Consider the following 25,527-nt stretch of genomic DNA (forward strand, 5'->3'; position numbering starts at 1 on the left):
GTTAGCGGTGGGCGTGGCGTGGTGTGGGCGTGGTTTGGTGTGGGCGGAGACTGGGTACCATAGAGCGCTGCATGACCGTCTATTTCGGGCTTCAGCAGCACGGGAGAAATATGGCAGTGACTACTTGCACACGTTTTACAGATGAATTCCAGCTTTATGAAGAACTTGGCAAGTAAGACCTCCTTACATGTTTATTAACTCCTACTTATCCACCCGATTGTAAATCTGCGAGGTCCGGGGAATGCACATCTGCCGAATAGTGTGAAGGGAGATGGAGATGCGTCCCTTTTAAAACAGCCAGAGCAACCCCTCTTGGTCTCTCTTTTAATGGCTTTACTCCCAAAATGTTTGAACAAACTCTCCCCTTTATTCAAATCAAAATGTTGCACTTTATAGACCGCTAATTTACGCATGCTAATGTTCCGAATCGCTTGTGCGGAAAGTCCCACGGAATGCAATTGTGCTGTAGTGTCTGCTGGTGCATGGGTCGGTACAGCATCAGTTAATTCTATGATAATTACCCTCATCCGTCCAACGGCTTTTTGAGCGTGGGTGCAGAAATTACATCTTTGAAGTTATTCATCGTTTGCCTTATATATTCGCAAATGGCTATAGGCAATATGTATTTACTATGCCTCTTTCTCTGCTCCTTATATCCGGAGAGCGTGTGTAAGTGCGTGTGTATGTGTCTGTGTGTGCGCCAACGCTTGTGTGTGTCCTTATATGCGGGGAACGTGTGTGTGTATGTGTGCGTTTGTGTTCGACCACTGTAGAGGGGGAGAAGCGAGGGATACCCCCGCGCTGGCTCACTAATGAGGCGTTGGTTGAATGCCCGTGGACGGATGTTGGACGTACAGAAAAATTGAGGATGGACGGACGGATGGATGTTGCGTGCCCAAACGGTAGAACGTGTCGAAGCAGATGTTTTGTATGTCTCTCTGGTGTTGCGTGGGAGGGAATTTGTACCCTGCTTATACAAACACTATCACCCCCCCCCCCCTCCCAAAAAATTAAATAAAAAAGAAACAATATTCATTCGACTTGATTTATTATTCATGACGATAGACGTGTTTGTGGTGGACTGTCAGGGAAAAGGGTTCTTAGCCTCGTTCGAAGAAAGCAGAAGATGTACGTGAGCCGGTAGCCAACTAGTGGAAAAACAGGATGGCTTGGCTCGGCTGTGTCTTTGCAAATTCTATTAATTCATGTTCCCACATGTTGAACCGTGAAGCCCTCGTGCTGTAAACAGCATTCTATTTGGCCCCCATGTACTTCCATAGCCGTCTAAACGTGCTGAAGTGTTTTAGGTGACAGGGCTTTGACTCAAGTATTTTTTTTATTACATAACAAACCAAAGAAAAGCTATAATTAGAACCAGTGAAACAAAATGATCTGTTATTTTTGTTTGTCTTTGATTAGTTTGGGCTGGGAAATGTCTGTAGACAGGTATGAAAAAACCTGTCTACAGAGAGGTTTGGGTAAACAGGCCGACACACCCACACACACACACACACACACACACACACACACACACACACACACACACACACACACACACACACACACACACACACACACACACACACACACACACACACACACAGACACTCCCAGCATATTAGGACACTGTCTCCCAAGGCCTAACGGTTTTAAATGAGCAGTCTTTCAATCCTTCCCCAGAGTGCTTCACAAGTAAAGGATTCTAGATAAACCAGCTGCAACAATGTGAACAGAATCACTTTAAAGACCTTCAAAAGGGCCAGGAAGACCTGTGCTTGTCACACAGTCCCCCTTTCTCTCTTAAGGCCAAGTTGGTGGCTTAAATTGGTGGCTTCAGTCGGGGGGCTATAGGCGCTTCGAAAGCGAGCGTGTAACACTGACTCAGCTGGCTGGGAAGGCAGCTGAGCTTCTGTCTCCCGTCGTCATGCTCCTCTGTCTCCTGCCCCCCTCGTTTTCCCAGGGGAGCCTTTTCAGTGGTGCGCCGCTGTGTCAAGCTCTGCTCGGGCCAAGAGTACGCAGCCAAGATCATCAACACCAAGAAGCTCTCGGCCAGAGGTGAGCATGTTGTCCACGGGCGGCCCTGCTCCGACATTGGGTTTGAAATGCATTCACCAAATATAAGAATCAATCTTTGCTGAAATACATGATACCATGTCGAGTGCTCAATGGCTCAAATAACCAACCTGGGACAGACAAAGGGGCTGTGTTGTCCCTTGTCTGGTGTTGGATGGACATGTTTTCAGGTGCTCTGAGTGTTTGATTCCTCTTGTGTTTCCTCTGACGGAGGCTAGTTGGACACTAAGGCTGGCTGAAGTGTCACAAGGGTTTTCTAAACAAGCTTATTAATGCTGCAAAGAGCCAAAGGAAATTGCCAAAATGACACCCACGAGGAGGTGTTGCTGTCAGCGCAAACCTGCTGACTTCATCCGCTTCTATTAAAGTTCCATCTGAATTCACGTCAGTGTATTTACTCTAGAAAAAAATGGTGTGTGTGTGTGTGTGTGTGTGTGTGTGTGTGTGTGTGTGTGTGTGTGTGTGTGTGTGTGTGTGTGTAACTGAGAGAGAGCCATCCCAGTTGTTTGATTTCCTAAACGACAGAGCCCTGGCAGGACAGTAGAGCGCTGTCCTCTTCCAACCGTCTGTCTCTGAAACACAAAGAGAGAGTCGCGGGAGAGCATCTCTGTGGTTAACTCGGCCCAAATGGATCAGAGCATCTCTGTTCCCTCACACAAATTGTCCCTCTCTCTCTCGCTTCATAAACAAATCAACCATAAGGAAGAGGGTCATTGACCCATGACTGCCTGAATCCATACGGTGCACACGTTGAAATGTCAATGGCCACAGGGCGGTTTGGTTTTTGGTTTTAGTTTTGTCTGTATTTGTGTTTTCTTTTTATTTTCTGGGTATATATCGATTATTTTTGGGGTTGGTTTATGTGTGGCACTTTTCTTTGTTCTTTGTCTCTCGGACTGAAAAGAGGAAATGCTGCATAAATACATAAAATGCTGTTTATAGCCAGATCCTCTTTTAGGTTACCTCAGCCCCCCCCCCCCCCCCACCCCACCCCACCCCCCACCCCCCACACACGCACACACACACACACACTCTATGTACTGTACAAGACGTTAGGCAGTGTTATGATGAATGTGTTGTTTACACGTTGTGTTCACCCGTCTTCCCTGGAATGTCTCCTAGACCACCAGAAACTGGACCGGGAGGCCAGGATCTGCCGGTTGCTGAAACACTCCAACATCGGTGAGTCTGAGTGCTCTTTTTTAGAAGAAGCCCTTTGGGCTGCACCTCGACTGACACTGTCCCTATCCGAAATAGCATCATCCTAATTATCTCATTTCATATATTTTTGACATTTTGACTTTTTTCCGCATATCCTCTGTCGCATGCTCTAGTCATTTCTCTTCTGTGCTTTTAATCCCATCTCCCTCCTCTCTCTGTGCTGGTTTGCAGTTCGTCTTCATGACAGTATTTCGGAGGAAGGTTTCCACTACCTGCTGTTCGATCTGTGAGTTCCTTCTCTCGCCTCCTCCCTCGAGACCCTTCTGTCTTCCTTAGTTTCCTTCTTCTCTTCCCCCTCTTTTCACCGCTGGGCTCATTACTTTCAGTCTATCAGTATCTTTGCGTTTTGCTTTCTTCCCTTATCCATCCGTCCTTCTCGCTCTCTTTCTCTCCCTTCTTCTCGCTCTCTTTCTCTGTCTCTCTTTTACTTCTTATACCGGTTTCTAATGCTCTTCTCCGAATTACATAACATGCCAACCCCCTTCTTGCGGTGCAAACACACACCCTCGCACACACGCACAGACCAACACACACACACACACACACACATAGTTACCGTTCCCTCGCATATTGGATTCAGTTTCCATGGCAACACAGCCGGAGAAAATCCTGCAGCAAGGGTTTCCCCTGGTGAGGACTTCCCCCACCTGCATGCGTTTGCGTGTGTGTGTATGTGTGTGTGTGTGTATGTATGTGTTCTTGCATGTGTGTGTCGTACATGCGTCCAACTGTGTTTGTATGACTCAGTGTTTGGCTTTCTGTGTGTGTGTTTGTGTGTGTGTGTGTGTGGCAGTGTGATTGTGTCTTTATGTGTGTGTGTGTGTGTGTGTGTGTGTGTGTGTGTGTGTGTGTTTGTGACATGTGTACATGTGATTATATCTTTCTGTGTTTGTGTGTGTGTGTGTGTGTGTGTGTGTGTGTGTGTGTGTGTGTGTGTGTGTGTGTGTGTGTGTGTGTGTGTGTGTGTGTGTGTGTGTGTGTGTGTGTGTGTGTGGGGGGGGGGGTACATACACATACAGTATGTATGTGCACTTATATCGTTGGGTGTGTTCTGCTTGTGTGCACGTGCACCCCAGCGGCCCCCTCCCACTCTGGCTGCACTGGGGCTGTGCTGCAGTCCAGAGCTCGTGGGGCTCCTCAGCCATCAGAATGTAATCTCATAACGCATCGGTGGGTCCGGACGCCGTGGCCATTACCTCATCCTCCAGCACACTGCGCCGCTCCTCTCAGCCCATCTGCATCTCCCCGCACGCATGTCTCTAATTGTGTGTGTGTGTGTGTGCATACTTGTGTGTGTGTGTGTTTGTGTGTGTGTGTGCTTGCGTGTGTGTGTGTGATTTTTGTTGGTGTCAGTTGTCACTGTGTGAGTGCACCAATAATACACAATGCACAATCAAATGTACAGATACATATGCGCAGGCACACACACACACGCACATGCTCGCACACACTTTGAAACCCCCCCCCCCCCCCACACACACACACACATATGCAGGCATTTTCTTCTTCCAAACAGGGATTTAGCTCTCTCTCTCTCTCTCTCTCTCTCTCTCTCTCTCTCTCTCTCTCTCTCTCTCTCTCTCTCTCTCTCTCTCTCTCTCTCTCTCTCTCTCTCTCTCTCTCTCTCTCTCTCTCTCTCTCTCTCTCTCTCTCTCTCTCTCTCTCTCTCTCTCTTTATCATTATCACTTACTCACTCACACACAAACGCAGACACAAACACACATACGTACACACACACTCAAACACACACACACACACACACATCTCCACCTCCACCTCCCTCCCCCTCCTAAGGGTGGTCTATATGTGTGTCTCTGCAGTGTGACCGGTGGGGAGCTGTTTGAGGACATCGTGGCGAGGGAGTACTACAGTGAGGCGGACGCCAGGTAAACATGAGCTCTGTCCTCTGGATCATCGAGCATCAGGGGCCAATAATCAACCCCCCCCCATAGTGGAGAGTCCTCTATGCATGCCATAGTGTTATAAGCGTTATATAAGCAGACGGAACCGCTCCAATACTCTGAGAGATGGGCCCACATGGCCATCACAGAAGCCGTGTTGGAAGAATCGCTGGTCGAAATGTTACTTGGTGTACGACTACCTTAATGTTGGTTGTCTTGGTTTATTGGACGATGTATTTCTAATTTAGCGTGCAATTGTTTGTCACAATGGGAAGACATTGTGGTGGTCGCAGCTGCCACAGCATTTTTCATGTGAGACGTGGCAGCGCAAAGTTTCCGATAGCCTATAGGTCACGGTGTATTTACCTTACAGGACCACAACCCCCTTGCCCTCTCTTTATGTCGGAGCATCGCCAGCGAAATAATCCCATGATGCATTCTGATGAGCAAGCGCTAAACAACGTATCTGGAGGATAGATCCTGGTGGCTCGCCTAAGCAGCTACGGACAGACAGACAGACAGACACAGGACGCATGCATCACCCGTACTGTCTTGTCGGTTCAACTCTGTGTCCTTGTATCCACGTGGTCTTCCAGTGTGTGTTCAGAAATGTGTTTCACTCTCTGTCCTTGTATCTGTGTGGTCGTTAAGACTTGTTGTTTAACTCTGTGTCCTTGTATCCGAGCAGTCTTGGAGTGTGTATTTAGAAAAATGCAACAAATAATTTCGTGGGGCTTTTATGTTTGAATTCATACCTGCCCTCTTTTGCACCCCCCCCCCCCCCCCCCTGTCCTTAAAGACCCCATGACCTGGGGCGGGGTGTCTGTCGTATTGCTGCAATACGGGGCCTATTTGCAAGTATAATAAGGGGATCAGCGAGAGGCGGAGGAGCTCTGATATTTGAGACCTCCCAGATTTGGAAGGCGGATTTTGAGGGAAGAAAACTGGCCAAAACTCCCGAAGCCACTGCGTGTTAGGCCTTGTTCTTTTTTTATACTGCAAAAAGAATCAGGCATGTCCTAATGCTATTGGTTCAAGCTTACATAGATTGAGAGGAAGCCAATTAATGAACGCATTGTTTTTATTTTTGACTAAGTATAAGTGTGATTTTCCTCATCATGGCGTCTTTAATGTGGTTTTCATTCCCCCGTCGTGTATGTGATGTTTGCACGTCCCAGAACCTTACAGCGGTATAAATCGGGACCCTTTGTGATGCGTTGATGCAATACAGAGTAACATCCCAAATGGAGCTGAGTTGTTTTGATGTGACACTCCAAGCGGATGTGGTCTGCAATCGGTTGGAATTAACAATGATAATGCCACTTACGATTGAACACATTGAAACACGACCCGACTTGAGAAGGAATGCACTGGCTATCTTCCATCAAACCTGAACCAAGAACTTGGTCAGGCCTTTGAAAATCCCTAAGTCAACCTTCCATCCATAATTTCCCTATGAATATCGTTGCCTCTAACCCTCCCTCTCCCTTCTCTTTACACCCCCCCCCCCTGTTGTTTTGTCTCCACAGTCATTGTATCCATCAGATTCTAGACAGTGTGTGTTACACCCACCAACATGACATAGTGCACAGGGACCTCAAGGTGTGTGTGTGTGTGTGTGTGTGTTTGCGTGCGTGCGTGCGTGCGTGTATGTGTGTGCACGCGTGTCTCTCACACCGTCTCTACGAGGTTTTACACGACTGCTATGCTTTGGGTTTGCCTGTGCATTGAACCAAACACACCCTGCTGTGCCTGTGCTTGCGGGTCCGTTGTTCGATTTTTTCCGTACTTTTACTTTTTTTGGGATGCGCACAAAACTTTGCAACGCTGACATCTCCATGCGAACGCTGACTGCTGTTCCATACGGCTATATTTTAACCTGAGTATTATTATTATAGAGAGTGGGAGAGAGAAACCAGAGGGAGTGAGGGGGAGAGAAAGATAAGAGAGGAGCGTGACAGGAGGACAGTGACAGGATAGGAGCTATTTGTAGAGAAGGGAGAACGCTGAGAGTGTGTCGGTCAGTAATGTTCTGGATTCTTGAAATCCTGAAAGGCTGGTCTGACACCTAAAGCCCAACAAGTAAGGAAAACACAATAACACATTACAGAGCACACTGATCACATTGAAAGTACATGCGGTGCAAACAGCTGCATTCTGCTATGCGGGAGCTAATATCAGAGCCCCAGATTCCAAATCCCTTATTTAAACTGTAGGCCTACACATGCGTCTGTCTGTGCGCCTTGCGTACGTGCGTGCCTGCGTGTGTGGGTGCGCGCGTGTTGTCATATGTGAATGGACTTATTAGAAGACACTTCTGCTGCATTCCTTTGCATGAATCTGACGGCGCGGCAGACTATGCTCAGATTAACCCGCTCCCCCTGCTGTTTGCATGCAGTCACTGCATCCAGCAGATACTGGAAGCTGTGCTCCACTGTCACCAGATGGGGGTGGTGCATAGAGACCTCAAGGTCAGTCGTGTGTTTGGGGGCGTGTGTGTGTGTCCGTGCGTGTGTGTGTGTCCGTGCGTGTGTGTGTGTGTGTGTGTGTGTGTGTGTGTGTGTGTGAGTGCATTTGGCGGTGTGTGTGTGTTCCTGTGAGTGTTTGTGAGCGTGTGAGGCGTATTGTATTAGTAGTGTATTTGAATCATATCTGTTATGAATATTGTATTCGAAATTGTTTCATTTTTGCCTGATTCCAGAATCTTTATAAATCTCTGGCTGCCCAATTCAACCAAGCATGTTTGCATCTTTCTGTGCGTGTATGTGCATGCGCGCCTGTGTGCTAGTATGTGCATTGATGTGTGTGTGTGCTGTGCGCGTGCATGTGTGTGCAGGCCAGCAATATTCCCTTGAGTTTGAGCATGCATTGTGGTATCGATTTGGATAACTCGGATGTCATTTAAGTTGTTAAGTCACACAACCTTTGATGATTGCATTGGTATAACTCGATAAATAAATAAAAATATGCCCAGAACTACTTTTCCCACATACCTCTTTTATGGCATGATTTTCAATGCCATAATAAGATGGCATTAATAAATAATGAATTGTTAATCACTATTGTCCCTGCATTGAACCCCCTGCGGTTAACAAAGACGACTGTATTGTCACTCCGAGAAATCATACCGCATCACATCTGTTAAATACCGGGCCCATCTGCTGGGTTCTGTGTGCACGATGACATCATGTCCACTATTGTTACTAAGATTATCATGATGACTCTGTTAAAAATACAATGGATTGATGCAAATATTGATTCACGACGTCTTTCGCTGAATGTGCTGAAACAATTCTCGGTTGAACTAATCTGATCTGGGATGACATACCCCACTGGTGTCACCATGGGGACCTGTGAGGGGTTACCATGGTGACCTCTTTATGCCCCCCTCCCCCTCCTCTCACTGGTAACTCCATGAGACTAACTGATTCCTACAGCCACTCTGCACTCTGTCCAGGGGTTATTGCTTTTAGAAACTTTGTCGTACAGCACTTTACATTCTTTATTTAGCTGCTCCAATTTCGATTGTACCGAGCCTCGATTGTAAGTCGCCTTGGATAAAAAACATAGACAAAATCTAAGTTTAAATGTAAATCCTGGACGTGAATCCCTTGGAGGAATGCGCAGTAGCTCTCGTGGAAGTCTGTGATGAACCATATGCTCTGTTGTTCCTCCACCAGTAGAGCGTTGAGTGTAAAAACCTATGCCCTGGTGGGGGTGGGGGTGGTGGTGGTGGTGGTGGAGGTGGTGATGGAGGTGGTAGAGGCGGTGGTGCTGGTGGAGGTGGGACTGTTGTTTGTGCTGGTGAAGGTGATGACGGTGGCGTGTGCTTTCTCACGGCCCAGCCAGAGAACCTGTTGCTGGCCAGTAAGTGTAAGAACGCGGCGGTGAAGCTGGCCGACTTCGGCCTGGCCATCGAGGTGCAGGGGGAGCAGCAGGCCTGGTTTGGTGGGTGGACTACACGCATATGCCTGCGCACACACTTACAAACGCACACACACACACACACACACACACACACACACACACACACACACACACACACACACACACACACACACACACACACACACACACACACACACACACACACACACACACACACACACACACACGCATACAGATCCACAGGCAGAAACAGAGAGACAGAGATAGATACACACACGCATGCATGCACACGGGCCGGTAGACAGACAGATGGATGAACGGAGAGATAAAAAACAAACACAAACAGACACACAGAAACACACACACATACACATACCCACAGAAACAAGCCCACACGCAGAGAAGCAGGAAAAAAAACACACACACATAGACATAGAAAAACAAACACAAATACACACACCAACACATGTACGCACTACGCACAGGTGTTGATATAAGTGTGTCTGAGGTGTGTGTTGTTGGCGGTGTGTTTCAGGGTTCGCTGGGACCCCAGGTTACCTGTCTCCAGAGGTGCTGAGGAAGGAGGCGTACGGGAAACCCGTCGACATCTGGGCCTGCGGTCAGTTCATCCCTTCTTCCCTTCACACATTCATAAATTAATCCGTTCATCTGATCAACCTTTCATCTGTTACTTTGTTAATCTAGTCCATCGCTACATCAGTGAATCAGTTCATCTCGTCATTAATTCTTCACTATGTCACTTCATCACATTTGTACTTAAACACTTCAGTCATTCATCTGTTCTAGACACATTTTACTAGGGGGACCAAGGAAGGGCCAGTGTTTAACCAGAGGTGAACAAAGAAAAGGCAACAGATTATATTTAATGAGTATAAACTTTATTTTACTTTAAAATTATCAAACATTTAATTTGTACAAGAGTTTATAACTTCACCAGTCCATATTTTTCTGTCAAACTATCTTAAATTGATCATCTAAATCATTTAACCATTTGTTTTGTACAAGCGTGCAAGAGAGGTAGGACCATAAACAATAAAAAATTAAAAATACAGTACAGGGTACAATATACAGTGTGTCAATGTGAAAAAAAAACTCCAGGGTACAACAAAGTGCAAAACAATGTGCCATTCCCTCTTTATTTGATCACTGTCAGTGTGGAGAAACTGAACTCCCAGGAGGCTGAGCTTACAGGAAGGGTTACAGCAATCTTGCACAGTCTAAAGAGCTCAAAGGAAACTTCCCTGTTCTACTGTCCTTACCTCATTTAATGATGGCTGCTAGTAGAAGAAAATTGCATAACCATCCCTCCCTACTTAACACGGGCAGATAGCCTACTACTCTTTACTCAAATGTATTTGTTATCCCAATGCAGCAGCCAAAAGGGATGAAAATAAGTGTTAACATCACGACATTGTGTAGCCTACCCCTAGCAAAGATACTGACATTTGGATACTCGCTTCTGCCTCGATGAGTTTGCTTAGATGTGATTAAGCTTCTAAATATATCGAGACCAGACATTTACAAACTTCATTTCATCATCAGTGTGAGGAACTTCAGTAACACGGTTATGTGCAAGAACAACAAGTCACTTACGAAATGACATTGTTTTGCTTAGCTCAGACTCTTGCCACAGGAGAAATCGTGGCTCCTTTCTCCAAGAGTAGTCGCTGAGCTCTCATTTACCGAGCAACAGCAGCGCGTTGTTTGGGTGCGCCGCTCTAATTAACCCGTGTAGAACGAAACGTCGCATTAGTTCCGTAAAATCAGTAAAATCATAATTGTTTTATTTGGTCAGCACGGGGGGGCCACAGGGTGGGCCAGGTACATGTCTACAGGGGCACTGGCCCCCGTAGGCCCCCGTGTTGAACCGCCATTGTTCATCACTTAATCTCCTTGTGCTCACTGCAAATTTTACTAACTCGTGATGTTTATGTGTGTGTGTGTGTGTGTGTGTGTGTGTGTGTGTGTGTGTGTGTGTGTGTGTGTGTGTGTGTGTGTGTGTGTGTGTGTGTGTGTGTGTGTGTGTGTGTGTGTGTGTGTGTGTGTGGTGTGTGTGTGTGTGTGAGCATGGTTGTGTGTGTGTGCCCTTGTGTGTGTGTGTGTGTCTGTGTGTGCGTTTGTGTGTGTGTGTGTGTGTGTGTGTGTGTGTGTAGGAGTGATCCTGTACATCCTCCTGGTGGGCTACCCTCCATTCTGGGATGAAGACCAACACAAGCTGTACCAGCAGATCAAAGCCGGGGCCTACGACGTGAGTCCTCAGACACACACACCACCGCAGGCTTCAGCCTCAAAGCGGACCTGTCAACTTCAGCCATGGTTTTATATCCAAGAGGACTGCTTCTTATGCATGTTCAAAAATGTCTGCAAAGAAATAAATAAACAATGTAAAGCTGGTCGATGACGTAATTTGTGTGTGTGTGTGTCTGTGTATGTGTGTGTGTGTGTGTGTGTGTGTGGGTGTCTGTGTATGTGTGTGTGGTTGTTTGTCTGTCTGTGTGTGTGGTTGTGTGAGTGTGTGGGTGTCTGTGTGTCTGTCTGTGAGTGTGTGTGTGTCTGTGTGTGGTTGTGTGTGTTTGTGTGTGTGTGTGTTTGTGTGTGTGTGTGTGTGTGTGTGTGTGTGTGTGTGTGTGTGTGTGTGTGTGTGTGTGTGTGTGTGTGTGTGTGTGTGTGTGTGTGTGTGTGTGTGTGTGTGTGTGTGTGTGTGTGTGTGTAGTTCCCCTCCCCAGAGTGGGACACGGTGACCCCGGAGGTGAAGAATCTGATCAACCAGATGCTGACCATCAACCCGTCCAAGAGGATCACCGCTCAGGAGGCCCTGAAACACCCATGGATCTGTGTACGCATACACACACACACACACACACACACACACACACACACACACACACACACACACACACACACACACACACACACACACACACACACACACACACACACACACACACACACACACACACACACACACACACACACACACACGTGAATTAGAAATATTTGGTGGTTATTAGGCTCCTAGTGTATGTCATCAATATATGTAGAAGCTCATTGAAGTTTGGCCTGCTCGCCTGAAAACGAGGCTGTGGCCAAAAGGAGGGTTATCGTAAATACTAAATTAAACAACAGTATTTAAAGTCAGGTCCCAGAAATGTAGTTAACTTAAGTCTCTCTCTCTCCCCTTCCCTCCCTCTCTGTGTGTCTCTCTCTCTCCCTTCCCTCCCTCTCTGTGTGTGTCTCTCTCTCCCTTCCCTCCCTCTCTGTGTGTGTCTCTCTCTCCCCTACCTTCCCTCCCTCTCTGTGTGTCTCTCTCTCCCTTCCCTCCCTCTCTGTGTGTCTCTCTCTCCCTTCCCTCCCTCTCTGTGTGTCTCTCTCTCCCTTCCCTCCCTCTCTGTGTGTCTCTCTCTCCCTTCCCTCCCTCTCTGTGTGTCTCTCTCTCCCTTCCCTCCCTCTCTGTGTGTCTCTCTCTCTCCCTTCCCTCCCTCTCTGTGTGTGTCTCTCTCTCTCCCTTCCCTCCCTCTCTGTGTGTCTCTCTCTCTCCCTTCCCTCCCTCCCTCTCTGTGTGCGTCTCTCTCTCCCTTCCCTCCCTCTCTGTGTGTCTCTCTCTCCCTTCCCTCCCTCTCTGTGTGTGTCTCTCTCTCCCCTACCTTCCCTCCCTCTCTGTGTGTCTCTCTCTCTCTCTCTCCCTTCCCTCCCTCTCCGTGTGTGTCTCTGTCTCCCTTCCCTCCCTCTATGTGTGCCTCTCTCTCTCCTCAGCAACGTTCCACTGTGGCCTCCATGATGCACAGACAGGAGACAGTGGAATGTCTCAAGAAGTTCAACGCCAGGAGGAAACTCAAGGTAACTAGAACACGTTCAGATTTCACTTATTTTATGTGATTGTTTTATGTTTTTGTTCTACTGTAATAAAGTACAATTCCAACTGGGAGTATTGCTTTTGTTTTTTCATCAAATGTAAAAATGCGAACTGCACTTCAATCTCTCTGACGTGTTATTAACAAAAAATATTAACAAATAATAATGAAAATTATTTGTTAATTATACTGTCTAACACAAGTATAGACAGTGGCATGTTCTGACTGGTTTAGTTTGGCTGGCCTAGAATGATACAGGAGAGGTTGAACAGACCATTACATCGTTACCCTTTAGATCAGTGTGTGGAGAACTTAACTTAACTTATAAATCTAGTAAATAAATAAATGTCATTGTATATCAATTCATCATCTGAGATCTTACTAATATGTCTTCCGCAAAATGATAAAATGTCTCCTAGGTTAGGCGGTCTTCTGAGTACAGGTTTTGTGCTGCAGTGTTCTTTGTCAAGTTTTCGACAAAGAAATTGTCAGGGTTTGACCCAGTTTGTTCCTACTTGTCTCCCAACTATGGGCCTTGATAAACGGTCATGTGCCGCCCCTAAAGGCTTGGTTATGGTTCCACGTTGACGCAACGCAAGAGGGTTTACAAACCTATTCTTGTGGACCCTCCTTGCGTCCACCGCAAGGTCCGGACGTGCGCCTCCCAGAAATTGTAACCTTGCGTCGAAGCGACACAGCAGCAAGGGCTGTGATTGGTCCGCTCACTAAAACCCGACAGAGTACCAAAACAGGTTGTTTGCGTGGTCATTGCGTTGCGTCGACGTCGAACCATAACTGTGCCTCACCTGAACCAGTGCAGCTAGAACCCTGCGCTTCCCCATTGATGTTGTCCTTCCTCATGGTTGCTCATTGTTGGTCTCGTACTTCGTCATTGATCCTTTGGATGTTTTTCAGGGGGCCATTTTGACGACGATGCTGGTGTCCAGGAACTTTTCCGGTGAGTGGCTGAGGTCGTCCTATCAGGTCGCTGCAGAGTGTGTTGGGTGCTGCAGAGTGTGTTGGGTGCTGCAGACCGTGTTGGGTGCTGCAGACCGTGTTGGGTGCTGCAGACCGTGATGGGTGCAGCTGATGGGAGGACTGGACATCTGCTCCGTGCAACGTCTTCCACTCACACCGTCGTTCACACACACACACACGCACACACACACAAACGCACGCACACACGCACAGAAACACACAAACACATAAACACACGCACAAACGCACGCACGCACACACACACACGCACGCACGCACGCACGCACGCACGCACGCACGCACGCACGCACGCACGCACGCACGCAAGCACACACACACACACACACACACATACATAACACACATACCCTAACACACACACACACACACACACACACACATACATAACACACATACCCTAACACACACACACACACACACACACACACACACACACACACACACACACACACACACACACACACACACACACACACACACACACACACACACACACACACACACACACACCAGTAACTAGAAGGCAATGCTTCTCAGATGTTCATGCAAACAATTTACATGTAATTGTAATTTTGGTTGGATCCTCTTTTATTTCCTTCGATCCAGTTTTTCCCACTTTCTATCAGCAGTAAGTTCAATTTGATTAAATCTGTATTTTTGATGTGTACCTCTCTCTCTCTCTCTCTCTCTCTCTCTCTCTCTCTCTCTCTCTCTCTCTCTCTCTCTCTCCCCCTCCCTCCCTCCCTCCCTCCCTCCCTCCCAGTGGGTCGACAGACCACAGCTCCAGCCTCGATGAGCGCCGTAGCTGGAACCACCGCAGGGATAGTGGAACAAGGTTAGACAGACAGACAGACTGACAGACTGACAGACAGATAAATGGAAAGATAGATAGATAAAAAGATAGCTAGACAGATAGACGGACAGACAATTGGAAAGCCGAAGAGACAGAAAGACAGCCAGACAGACAGACAGACAGACAGACAGACAGACAGACAGACAGACACATGCACACACACACAAGCAGCTTGTTTTTAATTTCTCTTCCCAAATCTTTCCCTAATGCTTCGGAAATGTTTGCCAAGGTAAGCTTCTCCCCCCAAGCACCCTCAACCTTTTGAGGGTCTGACCTGCTGAGATCTGAACCCACTGGGGGCAGTATAATCAAGCGGGATGTGATCTAATGTTGGGATGCAGGAGGGGGATGAGTGTGCAGATGTATGTTCAGCAAACACCAAATCAACCAGTTTGACATTACTATGCGAAAGATATGAACCAAATTACATGATACGTACAAAAATAGGCCACAGAGTCATAGTAATTATAATAACTATTCATTGCATTTCTGAAGCACATTTCAAGAGACTCAAAGGTCGTAGAGTATGTACAGCAGGATATAAGGTTCTTAGAGTAATTACAATTACAATTGTACAGGAAATATGCCAGACATGTAGAGGATATGAACAGAGGCAAGGCAAGGCAACTTATTTATATAGCACTTTTCATACACGAGGCAGACTCAAAGTGCTTCACAGAGAAAAAAATTCAGATAATAAAATAATAGATAAGTAAAAGAAAATATAAGCAAAGTACATTTTTTTATAAAATAGAGGCAAAGTTAAAAAAAGTATTAAAGATCAGATCATGTATCTCTCAGAGTAGGTACAATGTATATATACAGAATGTAATTGCATATTCAGTACATTCTAAGTATCTAACGTTATGTGTAAAGAATGATGTGTCCGGGATACAACACAGTTTGAGAAAACATTTCATGCGACAGACATTTCATCAAACTGCTGTTTATATGACCCTGAACTCATGTTCTCTGCCTTCGTCTGCCTCCTGGCAATTTTTTTAATATTTTTTATTTTTCCGTTACATAAAGACTAATCACGCCAGACATCTTACACGTGTCTACATCCTCAAAGGATGTGTGACCGCCAATCAGGAGTAAGATAACCTGAAAGGAACCCCTGGTTGTCATGGCTACAGACCGTAATAGACCGTGACACGCAAGCGCGAACATCGCCGGGGCACAGCAGCACTTAGCAGGGATTTGGTCTTCATCATTTCATAATTTCCCGCCCGTTATACGAACCTAATCCATGGTTGGAGATTAACAAAAAACATTATGAAGCACCTCCAGGTCTAACCCACTCTCCCTATAGTCTCCTAATCCCCGAGCAGTGCTGTGTGTGGGTGTGTGGAACGCACATGAGTGAGTGAGTGTGTGTGTGTGTGTGCTTGTACATCTGTGCGTGTGTGTGGGGGTTTGTGCACTTGTTTGCATCTGTGTGTGTGTGTGTGCGTGTGTAGATTATAAATACAAAACGCAGACAGAGGTTATTTTGTACTTGATGCACTCTGCTTACCTAATGCCTCAGTGAGCTCTGAGGTGGGTGTTTTTTTTTAAATGTGTGTCTCCCTTGATGCATTTTCTGTGATCTCTTTTTAAATGTCCATTTTGCAGGACTGGGGGTGGTAGAGAGTGGGGTTAGTTTGAATATATTTTGAGAGGGAGGGCTTAATTCTCTCGCCGGATGTATTCCCCGGTGGAGATTTTTGAAGGGTGGATTTAGAGAGAGAGAGACAGACAGACAGACAGACAGACAGACAGACAGACAGACAGACAGACAGACAGAGTGACAGAGAGAGAGAGAGAGAGAGAGAGAAAGAGAGGCCGTCACAGTTTGTGAAGTGGTGACTAAACTACAACAGGCTTCCCCACTTAACCTTACACTAAAAGTGAAGGCTGAAACTAAGTGAGCTGTGCAGTTAGCAGCATCTCTACATGAGTGATTATGTTGCATTGGGATTGAGTGGAGGTATTCCAGCGTGGATCCAGAGCGCTTAGAGTGGGACGCTGGGATCATGACTTCTGTGACCGTGTCCTCCTGTCTGTCCGTAGCAGCCAAGAGTCTCCTGAATAAGAAGGTGGACGTCAAGGTAAGAGGCCCGCTCCCTGTCTATCTCTCTCTCTCTCTATCTCGCGCTCTCACTCTCTCTCACTCTCTCTCTCTCTCTCTCTCTCTCTCTCTCTCTCTCTCTCTCTCTCTTTTTGTTTGTCTCTCTTACGTTTGTTTGTCTGCTTGCTGTAGTCTCTCGACCGTGTTCTTAACCGTAACCGTAAAGTAGTTCAGTCAATACAGCGGTCATCGCAAATACAACTCAAAGTTTTGGGGAATGTTAAAGTGTTCCAAGTCCTAAATGGGACACCTAACATTCTGCATTGTGCATCGCCTTCCAGTCAATTAGAATTGTTGTGGTTGCATGCTTTTTTTTTAGCGTGTATGTTTTGGACATGAATGTGTTTTACTTTGTGACTGTCTGTTTGTGTATAAGGGTGGCCACTATCTTTGACACAAAATTTCTGTCATTTTGGATCAGTTATTTGGTCAAGGTCTATTATAGTTTTAAATTAATATTGTGGCATTATTCATAATTTATAATTTATATTTATCTGACCTATCCCCTTCTTATTCTAGCCTGTCACTGTGTGTTTTACTGTATATAGAACATAGATGTTGGTTTTATGACCTGCTCCCATTCAGCCAGGTCGGTCGCCGGGACATCCTGATCTCGGCTCCTTAAATCCTAGGCTGCTTTTCCCTCCGCTGGTCTGATGCTAATCTCCGATTATTTCTAACGAAATTATTAATCTATATTGCATAATCCTAGTCCCTCCGAAGATGGCCTGAGTCTCAACCTTGGTGTCCTCGTTTAGTGTCAATGCATGAATGTATGTCTGTCTGTCTGTTTATCTGTCTGCCTGTCTTTCAGAAATATGACACACGTCTTCATGAATTCATGCTGCAGTCATCCTGCAGCTTCAGAACGATTTATAGGATTCCATGTCTGAAAGTTCCCGTTGTCTGGTAGTGCAGGCAGTCTTTAGAAATGTTGAGGAGGTTTTGGGAGCAAGGGCTATTTTTTACCATGTTTCGGTACCGTTGGTCGTGGATCTCCTATCCAGTCAGCATGTTTCAATGTGGCTCCACAACGGTGGACGGTCGACATGGGAGGAGAGGAGAGCTGTTGATGTGGCCGGTGGTGTTAAAATAGAGACACTGTTGTGTTCTGTGCTTCAGCCTCAGAGCAACAGCGCCAGAAACAGCACGGTGACCAGCCCCAAAGGAAGCGGGACCACCGCAGCCCTGGTATACTGTGTGTGTGTGTGTGTGTGTGTGTGTGTGTGTGTGTGTGTGTGTGTGTGTGTGTGTGTGTGTGTGTGTGTGTGTGTGTGTGTGTGTGTGTGTGTGTGTGTGTGCGCGCTTGTCGTTTGTCGTTTGTGTGTGTGTTTGCTAGAAATGGAGTATGACTGTGATTCTGAACTATATGTGGCTTTTATAGTAAATATATATATATTTATTTTATATATTTCTCAATAAATAAAATGAAAGGCAGGTGAATTGCTACTCCATTTTTGAACACTGAAAGCCCCGCCGTTAAAGTCTCTGATTGGCCGGAGAACATTTGTATTCTCGAGCCAATCAGAGACCTTGAAGTTTATGTTGATTAAACTTTTTACCTAGGCGAAAGTTTAAAACACAACAAAAATGTAGTTCATAAAACACAAAAAAAAATTGGTTTAGAGTAAATAAAGTTAAGAAAAAATAACAACGCCTAGGAAATAGAGTGAAACTTTACATTGGTTGAACTTTTGACGTCCTGGAAAAAAGAGACACCTGCGTAAAGAAGCAGGCAGCTGTCGTCTCTCTCTGTCAGGCATCACTGTTGATTGTGACAGACTGATACAACATTGTATGACAGTCTTTATTTTAGTGTGGGCATTTGTGCAAGGAGGGGAACAGATGTGTGTGTGTGTGTGTGTGTGTGTGTATGTGTATGTGTGTGTGTGTGTGTGTGTGTGTGTGTGTGTGTGTATGTATGTATGTATGTATGTATGTATGTATGTATGTATGTATGTATGTATGTATGTATGTATGTGTGTGTGTGTGTGTGTGTGTGTGTGTGTGTGTGTGTGTGTGTGTGTGTGTGTGTGTGTGTGTGTGTGTGTGTGTGTGTGTGTGTGTGTGTGTGTGTGTGTGTGTGTGTGTTTTTGAGTGTGTCAAATTATTTGCTCAAATAATTTCGACCAAACTTACACTGATCCAGCCCTTCTATCTATTTTCATCCATCTCTCTCTTTCACTTCGTCTTCATCCTCCTCCTTCGTCCTCTCTCCAGGAGCCTCAGACCACCGTTATCCATAACCCAGTGGATAGGACCAAGGTATACCTCTCTCTCTCTCTCTCTCTCTCTCTCTCTCTCTCTCTCTCTCTCTCTGTCTCTCTCGCTCTCTCTCTCGCTCTCGCTCTCGCTCTCGCTCTCTCTCTCTCTCTCTCTCTCTCTCGCTCTCGCTCTCGCTCTCGCTCTCGCTCTCTCTCTCTCTCTCTCTGTCACTCTCTCTCTCTGTCACTCTCTCGTAATCTTTCTACATTCTCTTCATCATCTGTCATCTCCATTCAAAATCCTCTGACTGTTGGTTAAGAACTGAAATCTCTGCTCTTTTATGTCTAACATCATGTGTGTGTGGTCAGATCCGGGGTTGTTTGTTGATTCTAAACATCCTGAGTGAGAACTGGTGAACTCAGCCATTCAGCCCTCCTGTTAACCAACCTCACGTCATAGCAACACTATACAAATAAAGGTTGAACACACATCGTCTGATCCACGTTCCACCATTGACCTCATAAAGACACTGGGTACTGATCGAGGAACCTCATTGTTTAAACCCAGGGCGCTGGGGTAATTGTGAAGCTCGGTCAGCCAGGTGCAGGCTCAAACAGAGTCTTCTGTGTGACCACACTCTAGTCTGAATGGCTTCCTAGACAGGCTTTGTCCAGGGTCTTCCTTTAGAGCGTCAGTCTTTGGGTATGCAAGTGGTGTAAATTGGTGTATGAAGAATGTCAACATGGATGTGCATTTTTTTATCACCATGGACACCACGTTTATGGTGTTAAATATTTGTGAATCAAAACTTCAGAGCCATGAATTGACAAAACAAACGTGTTTCACTGCTAATTTGCATGCTTATATTCTGTTGTAAAAAATCATAATCATATTTAATAAAAAACATATTTTGTGTTCATCTCCAGGGATCTTCGGACAGCAGCAGCACCACCATTGAGGATGAAGACGTGAAAGGTAGACACACCATTCGGGATCTCCTTTTTATTTTGTATCGTCTTTTGATAAAGATTACATATACCAAATAATCTGCATTCGAAACACCTAGTGTGGAATGAGGAGCAGAGAGACCATAGCCATCACAGTGGATCACCAGGGTAAGAACCTCACGAGTATGAGAATAGCGCCTGGGGGTCACACTCGCACGCCAAAACAAGGATCAGGAAGTGAGGACATCCGAAACACAGTGGGAGTAGACAGACGTAGAGGAAGTACGATGTGGATGGATGTAGAAGGTTGAGATAGAGCAGACTAGGTCTGATGCTACCGCTTGGTTTGCATCTGAATGAGTGTGATTCATGTGTTAGAAAAGATTCCTAAGAAGGAAAAGAAGGGAACTTGTCTATACTGCCATGGGTGTTGTGCAATTCTTATTTTAATGTGTGCTTGTGTGTGTGCGTGCGTGCGTGCGTGCGTGCGTGCGTGCGTGCGTGCGTGCGTGCGTGCGTGCGTGCGCGTGTGCGCGTGTGCGTGCGCGTGTGCGTGTCTGTCGAAACACAAACTTGGATTTGTCAGTATTATTAATCTCCTTAATTAGGCATGAGTAACCATTTGGCAGCTGTAGTCTCACAATTCTTTGGACGGATCACAATTTGGTTTTAAACAGAACTGGCCAGTACCAATTTTCCATCACATATTGTATGAAAACTAATTCCATGTCAATCAATTGTGTGATACATAAAACCCAGACACAAAGAGTTCAAACTGTCTCTCCCTGCAGCTCGTAAACAGGAGATAGTGAAGATCACCGAGCAGCTCATCGAGGCGGTGAACAACGGCGACTTCGAGGCCTACGCGTGAGTACAGCTCCCGTCCCCGCACAGACCTGCATCTGCTGTGTCTATGGCAACTGTATCCATGGCAGCTGTTGCCATGACAAAGTATCCATGACGTTTGTGTCCCAAGACTACTGCACTCATGAAGATAACGTCTGGGAGAGCTGCATCCGTGTCAACAGTATCCATGACAGCTGTTTCTATGACAACTGTACCCATGACAACAGTGTCCAGGACAATTGGATATGTGACTACAGTATCCCCGAACACAGTATCCCTGACAACTGTATCCATGACAACAGTATCCCTGAGGTGGCGATACTTATCAGTCGGTCGTCATGGCAACATTTCTTTCACACCGGGAAGCACGATGTGATTTAATGTTCTAGGTGCCAGCTACATGTGACCCATTGACCCCATCTAGTAATGGTGAATAATATATGATGCTAATGTATTATGTACTGTTGAGCGGGTTGTCATGTCTTCATGCAGGAAGATCTGTGACCCCGGGCTGACCTCGTTTGAGCCGGAGGGACTGGGAAACCTGGTGGAAGGGATGGACTTCCACAGGTTCTACTTTGACAACCGTAAGGCCTTCCAGAGCATGATTAGAATCACAGTCAATGAACACATTAAGAGAGCACCCTGTGCAAAGTCACATCCTGTCTCCTCTCTCCTTGCCCCTATCTCCTCTCTCCCCACCCTGTCTCCCCTCTCCTACCCTCTATCTCCTTCCTCCTGGCCCCTGTCTCCTCTCTCCTATCCTCTATCTCCTCTCCTTGCCCCAATCTCCTCTGTCCTCGCCCCTGTCTCTTCTCTCCTACCCGCTATCTCCTCTCTCCTCGCCCCTGTCTCCTCTCTCCTAACCCGTCATCTCCCCTCCTCCCTCCTCTCTCCTGTCTCCTCTCTCCTCGCCCCTGTCTCCTCTCTCCTCTCCTCCAGTGCTGTCTAAAAACAGTAAGCCCATCCACACCACCATCCTGAACCCCCACGTCCACATCATCGGGGACGACGCCGCCTGCATCGCCTACATCCGCCTCACGCAGTTCGTGGATGGCCAGGGCCGCCCCCGCTCCAGCCAATCAGAAGAGACACGGGTGTGGCATCGCCGGGAGAGCCGGTGGCAGAACGTCCACTTCCACTGTTCTGGAGCCCCGGCCGCCCCCCTCCAGGGATGAGGTACACACATCGGGCCTCGACTGCTTCTGCCTGGTTTGAAAACAACGCGTCGTGTCATGACGCCGAACGAACACTGGAGGGAGATTTATAAACCAACGGTGGATGATGCATGGCCAAATAAAAAGTCAACCCATTATTTTAGAACAATAACTAGTGAACACAACTCCTTGTTATCACCAGTTATTGTTTATGCTACTCTTGTGTTTGTAGTAGTAACAAAACTTTGAAAGCAGAGCAATTACACAGGATTTAAAGTCAATCAATGTTCATTAGGATCAAACCTAAGCTAGGTTAGCGGTGGCTGTACGCAGAACCACTTGTCAATTCACCAATCAGTGGTCTCAACATCTAGGAGGACGTTGCTTGGCTGTGCAAATTTGATTTGCTGACTCTCTCTCTCTCTCTCTCTCTCTCTCTCTCTCTCTCTCTCTCTCTCTCTCTCTCTCTCTCTCTCTCTCTCTCTCTCTCTCTCTCTCTCTCTCTCTCTCTCTCTCTCGGACGGACGCAGACATGCACACCCACGGAGACACAGACACACACAACCTCTTGTGCTTACACAGCTCAACATATAGCCTATAAATAGAGTCAACCGTCCTTTAAACCAAGAGGTACTATGTAAGTCAGTTCCCTCCCACATGCTTAGAGGCTGACAGCTCTGATGGATGACTCAGCGGTCTGTACATCCCCCCCCCCCCCCCCCCCCCCCCTCCCCCAAAGCATTGCTGCATCACATGGCTGCGTCACATGACTGCATGAGCCTCCGGTCACATGCGGACGGCGGTGGCCCGCGGTGGCACGTTAGCCCTACCCTTCCTCTGGGATCCATCCCATAATCCTCCCATGGTTTAGATTCAAATAAGGATGGGAACAGTGGTGGCCCCATACTGTGAGGCCAGAGCGGTTTGGCCTGTCTCTCTTTAAAAAAGTTATTTCAGTTTAGTTATTCACTTATTATTAATACTATTCTTTCTTTCTTTAAGTATTGTTATTCATCTTGTTTCTTTCGTTCTTTCTTTGCCTTTTCCTGCCTCCCTCCCTCTAATTCTCTCTCCCTCTGCCTTCCTCTCCCTCTCTCCCTCTCATTTTCTCTCTCTCTCTCTCTCTCTCTGCCGTCTCTCTTTTTCTCTCGCCCAGCCTCCAGCAGGACCACCCCTCTACCGGCCAGGACCGCTCCTGCCTCGCGGTGCCCACTGACGACTCACCAGATCAGGGCCAAACATCCACACAGGGTCCCTTGAACAGACCCTTTTCATGGAGCCGCTGTCCAGAACACAAACCTTTACTTACATGTGGGGCCACAGTGGTACACGCTCATGGCCTGACACACACACACACACACACACACACACACACACACACACACACACACACACACACACACACACACACACACACACACACACTCTTCATCTGGGCGGATCACATTAACAGTGCTGTAGGTACGATTTGAGAGTTGCAAAGAGAGCACAAGAGAGACTTGGAAAATAAACAACACAAAAAAAAGAAATCCCTCTCTTCTCTCTCCGTCCCTCGTTTCCCCGCCGTTGAGAGGTGTCCACCTGTGATTGACAGGCAAGATTCCCCCAAACCAATTAGGGAGGAGATGCCCTGATTGGGCAGATCATTTCCAGGGGCGGTCTAAGATTGAGTTGGTCTCATATGGAGGCAGGTGCAGTCCACTAGAAACAGATATTTTCCCAGCGCATTTCACTGGTCAGATGGATGGCTCTGGCGTTTACAAAAAATTACAATCTTCATTATAAATCACAGAAATGATCTAGGAATTCGAGCTCTTGAATCTTACCTACAACACCTTCCACTTAACTGAACCCCTCATACCAATATTAAAATGCCTGCAGTCTATGGTTGTCGTAAAACGTTGAAAACTTGTACATATTATTTAATGGTTTATTCAAACTTCCTTGATTTGGATTCAAGAGTTCCCTCTTTTCTAAGACAATGTGCATGACTCTATGTGCCTCTGTGGATTGAACCCGTGTCTGTTTTCTGCACGATTAAGACTGACCCCGTGTCGAATCTACCTATGAATGAATACCATAATAATCCCGTGTCTTGTTGATGTGTGCGCGAGCACGGCAGCGGTGTGAATATATCCTCTGTGTTGACCTCTAACCTTTAACCTTTTGATCCGATGGCTATTTGATTGAGTATCGTCGGGCCCCACCCCCCTCTGCTTTCCCCCACTGACTATAACCCATCCACCGTGACCTTTGAACCTGCTCGGTGAGAGATGAGACACACCTACCACCTATCAATCGTCTTACAGCATGCTACGCTATCGTTGTGCTACTTACTACTTGATACTTTACGTATAAAACAACCTAACAAACTTCCGTTATGAAATGACAGAGTGTCGGGTATGCACCTTATAAGATACACCGTGTAAAACCATTTCCACGTGATGACTTATGAAATTTCATTCACTTATAGATGGTGAACTATCTGCATGTCATGCAATCATGTTAATAATACAGTATACACTGATGAGTTGGGTGTTGTATGTTATGATTGGTCGATCGATTGATTTCTGACGGTGGCTGCTGGTGACTTATACACTCTACTTCTATATTTTCTGATCTTTGTAATTGTACAAGATGTATTGTTCTCCTATGATTACGCTGTCATGGATGAGAAAGAGACGTTCATTAAACAATTGAGCTGGACCCCCTTTCCAGGTTACAACTCATTATTAACAAACAGGGTTTGTTTCTCAATGGTGAAAAAAACGAAGGTACTTAAAAGGACTCAGTAAGTACATCCAAGGAGATATAGGAGTTAAGATTCAGAGTAGTACAATGACTGAATACATTTTCGATAAATGTGGACAAATTCAGGTATTTTTCAGAGAGTAGCCTAACTCATTTTTCCAGAAGAGGGAGCTAAACCAACGCACACAAAACTAAAGATGCGATTCAGGAAAAAAAGGAGTCCAAAGGTACAAAACTTTGAAGAATTGCAATAATGTGACAATATGACGCCTCATTAGTAATTGGACTAGTCCTTAAATATTTCTAAAAATATTCATGCATATTAGCAGACAGTAACACCCGGCCTAGTACTACACAAGACATTTGTGTAGTTCAAATAAACATTTGAACAATGGCCAAGATCAAATACACATTCACAACCAACGGACTGTCGTAAAATCACACATGTTTGTCTCTTTATTCTGAAAATCAGGGTTTTCGCATAAATAAAGTACAGTTGGTCTGAAGCCTTGGTGCACAGTGCGACCTGTATGTCAACTCCATAACATCAGTGGATGACGTCACAACTCGGATGGGAGCTGTGGACACGCGCCAGCGCCTCCTCCGCCATAGAGCACACAGCGTGCTCTCGACCCTTTTTTTTTATTTTTCTTTCACCTGCGCGCATAATGCGGCTTTCGGAGGGAGTGTTGCTATAGGC

The 25,527-nt window shown here is 46.3% G+C and overlaps 1 protein-coding gene across 3 annotated transcripts; it reads left to right on the plus strand.

The window, feature by feature from the left end:
• The first annotated feature begins 89 nt into the window (after window positions 1-89).
• On the plus strand, window positions 90-25,309 carry LOC130372711 (calcium/calmodulin-dependent protein kinase type II subunit beta). 3 transcript variants are annotated; one of them, XM_056578849.1, is made up of 21 exons: window positions 90-172; window positions 1,961-2,055; window positions 3,196-3,255; window positions 3,466-3,520; window positions 5,116-5,181; window positions 6,726-6,798; window positions 9,042-9,144; window positions 9,620-9,703; window positions 11,259-11,353; window positions 11,819-11,941; window positions 12,859-12,942; window positions 13,872-13,914; window positions 14,719-14,790; window positions 16,864-16,901; window positions 18,044-18,112; window positions 19,142-19,186; window positions 20,053-20,101; window positions 20,865-20,940; window positions 21,412-21,506; window positions 21,862-22,098; window positions 23,233-25,309. In XM_056578849.1, the coding sequence occupies exons 1-20, from the start codon at window positions 111-113 to the stop codon at window positions 22,095-22,097; spliced, it is 1,623 nt and encodes a 540-aa protein (XP_056434824.1). In that variant the 5' UTR covers window positions 90-110; the 3' UTR covers window position 22,098; window positions 23,233-25,309. The 3 variants fall into 3 exon arrangements, with proteins under 3 accessions (XP_056434824.1, XP_056434823.1, XP_056434825.1); XM_056578848.1 differs by lacking the exon at window positions 6,726-6,798 and adding an exon at window positions 7,595-7,667; XM_056578850.1 differs by lacking the exon at window positions 6,726-6,798 and adding an exon at window positions 7,595-7,667 and having other exon boundaries at window positions 16,867-16,901.
• The last annotated feature ends 218 nt before the right edge of the window (window positions 25,310-25,527 follow it).

The sequence above is a fragment of the Gadus chalcogrammus genome, chromosome 19 (genome assembly GCF_026213295.1).
Source record: "Gadus chalcogrammus isolate NIFS_2021 chromosome 19, NIFS_Gcha_1.0, whole genome shotgun sequence".
NCBI lineage: Eukaryota > Metazoa > Chordata > Actinopteri > Gadiformes > Gadidae > Gadus > Gadus chalcogrammus.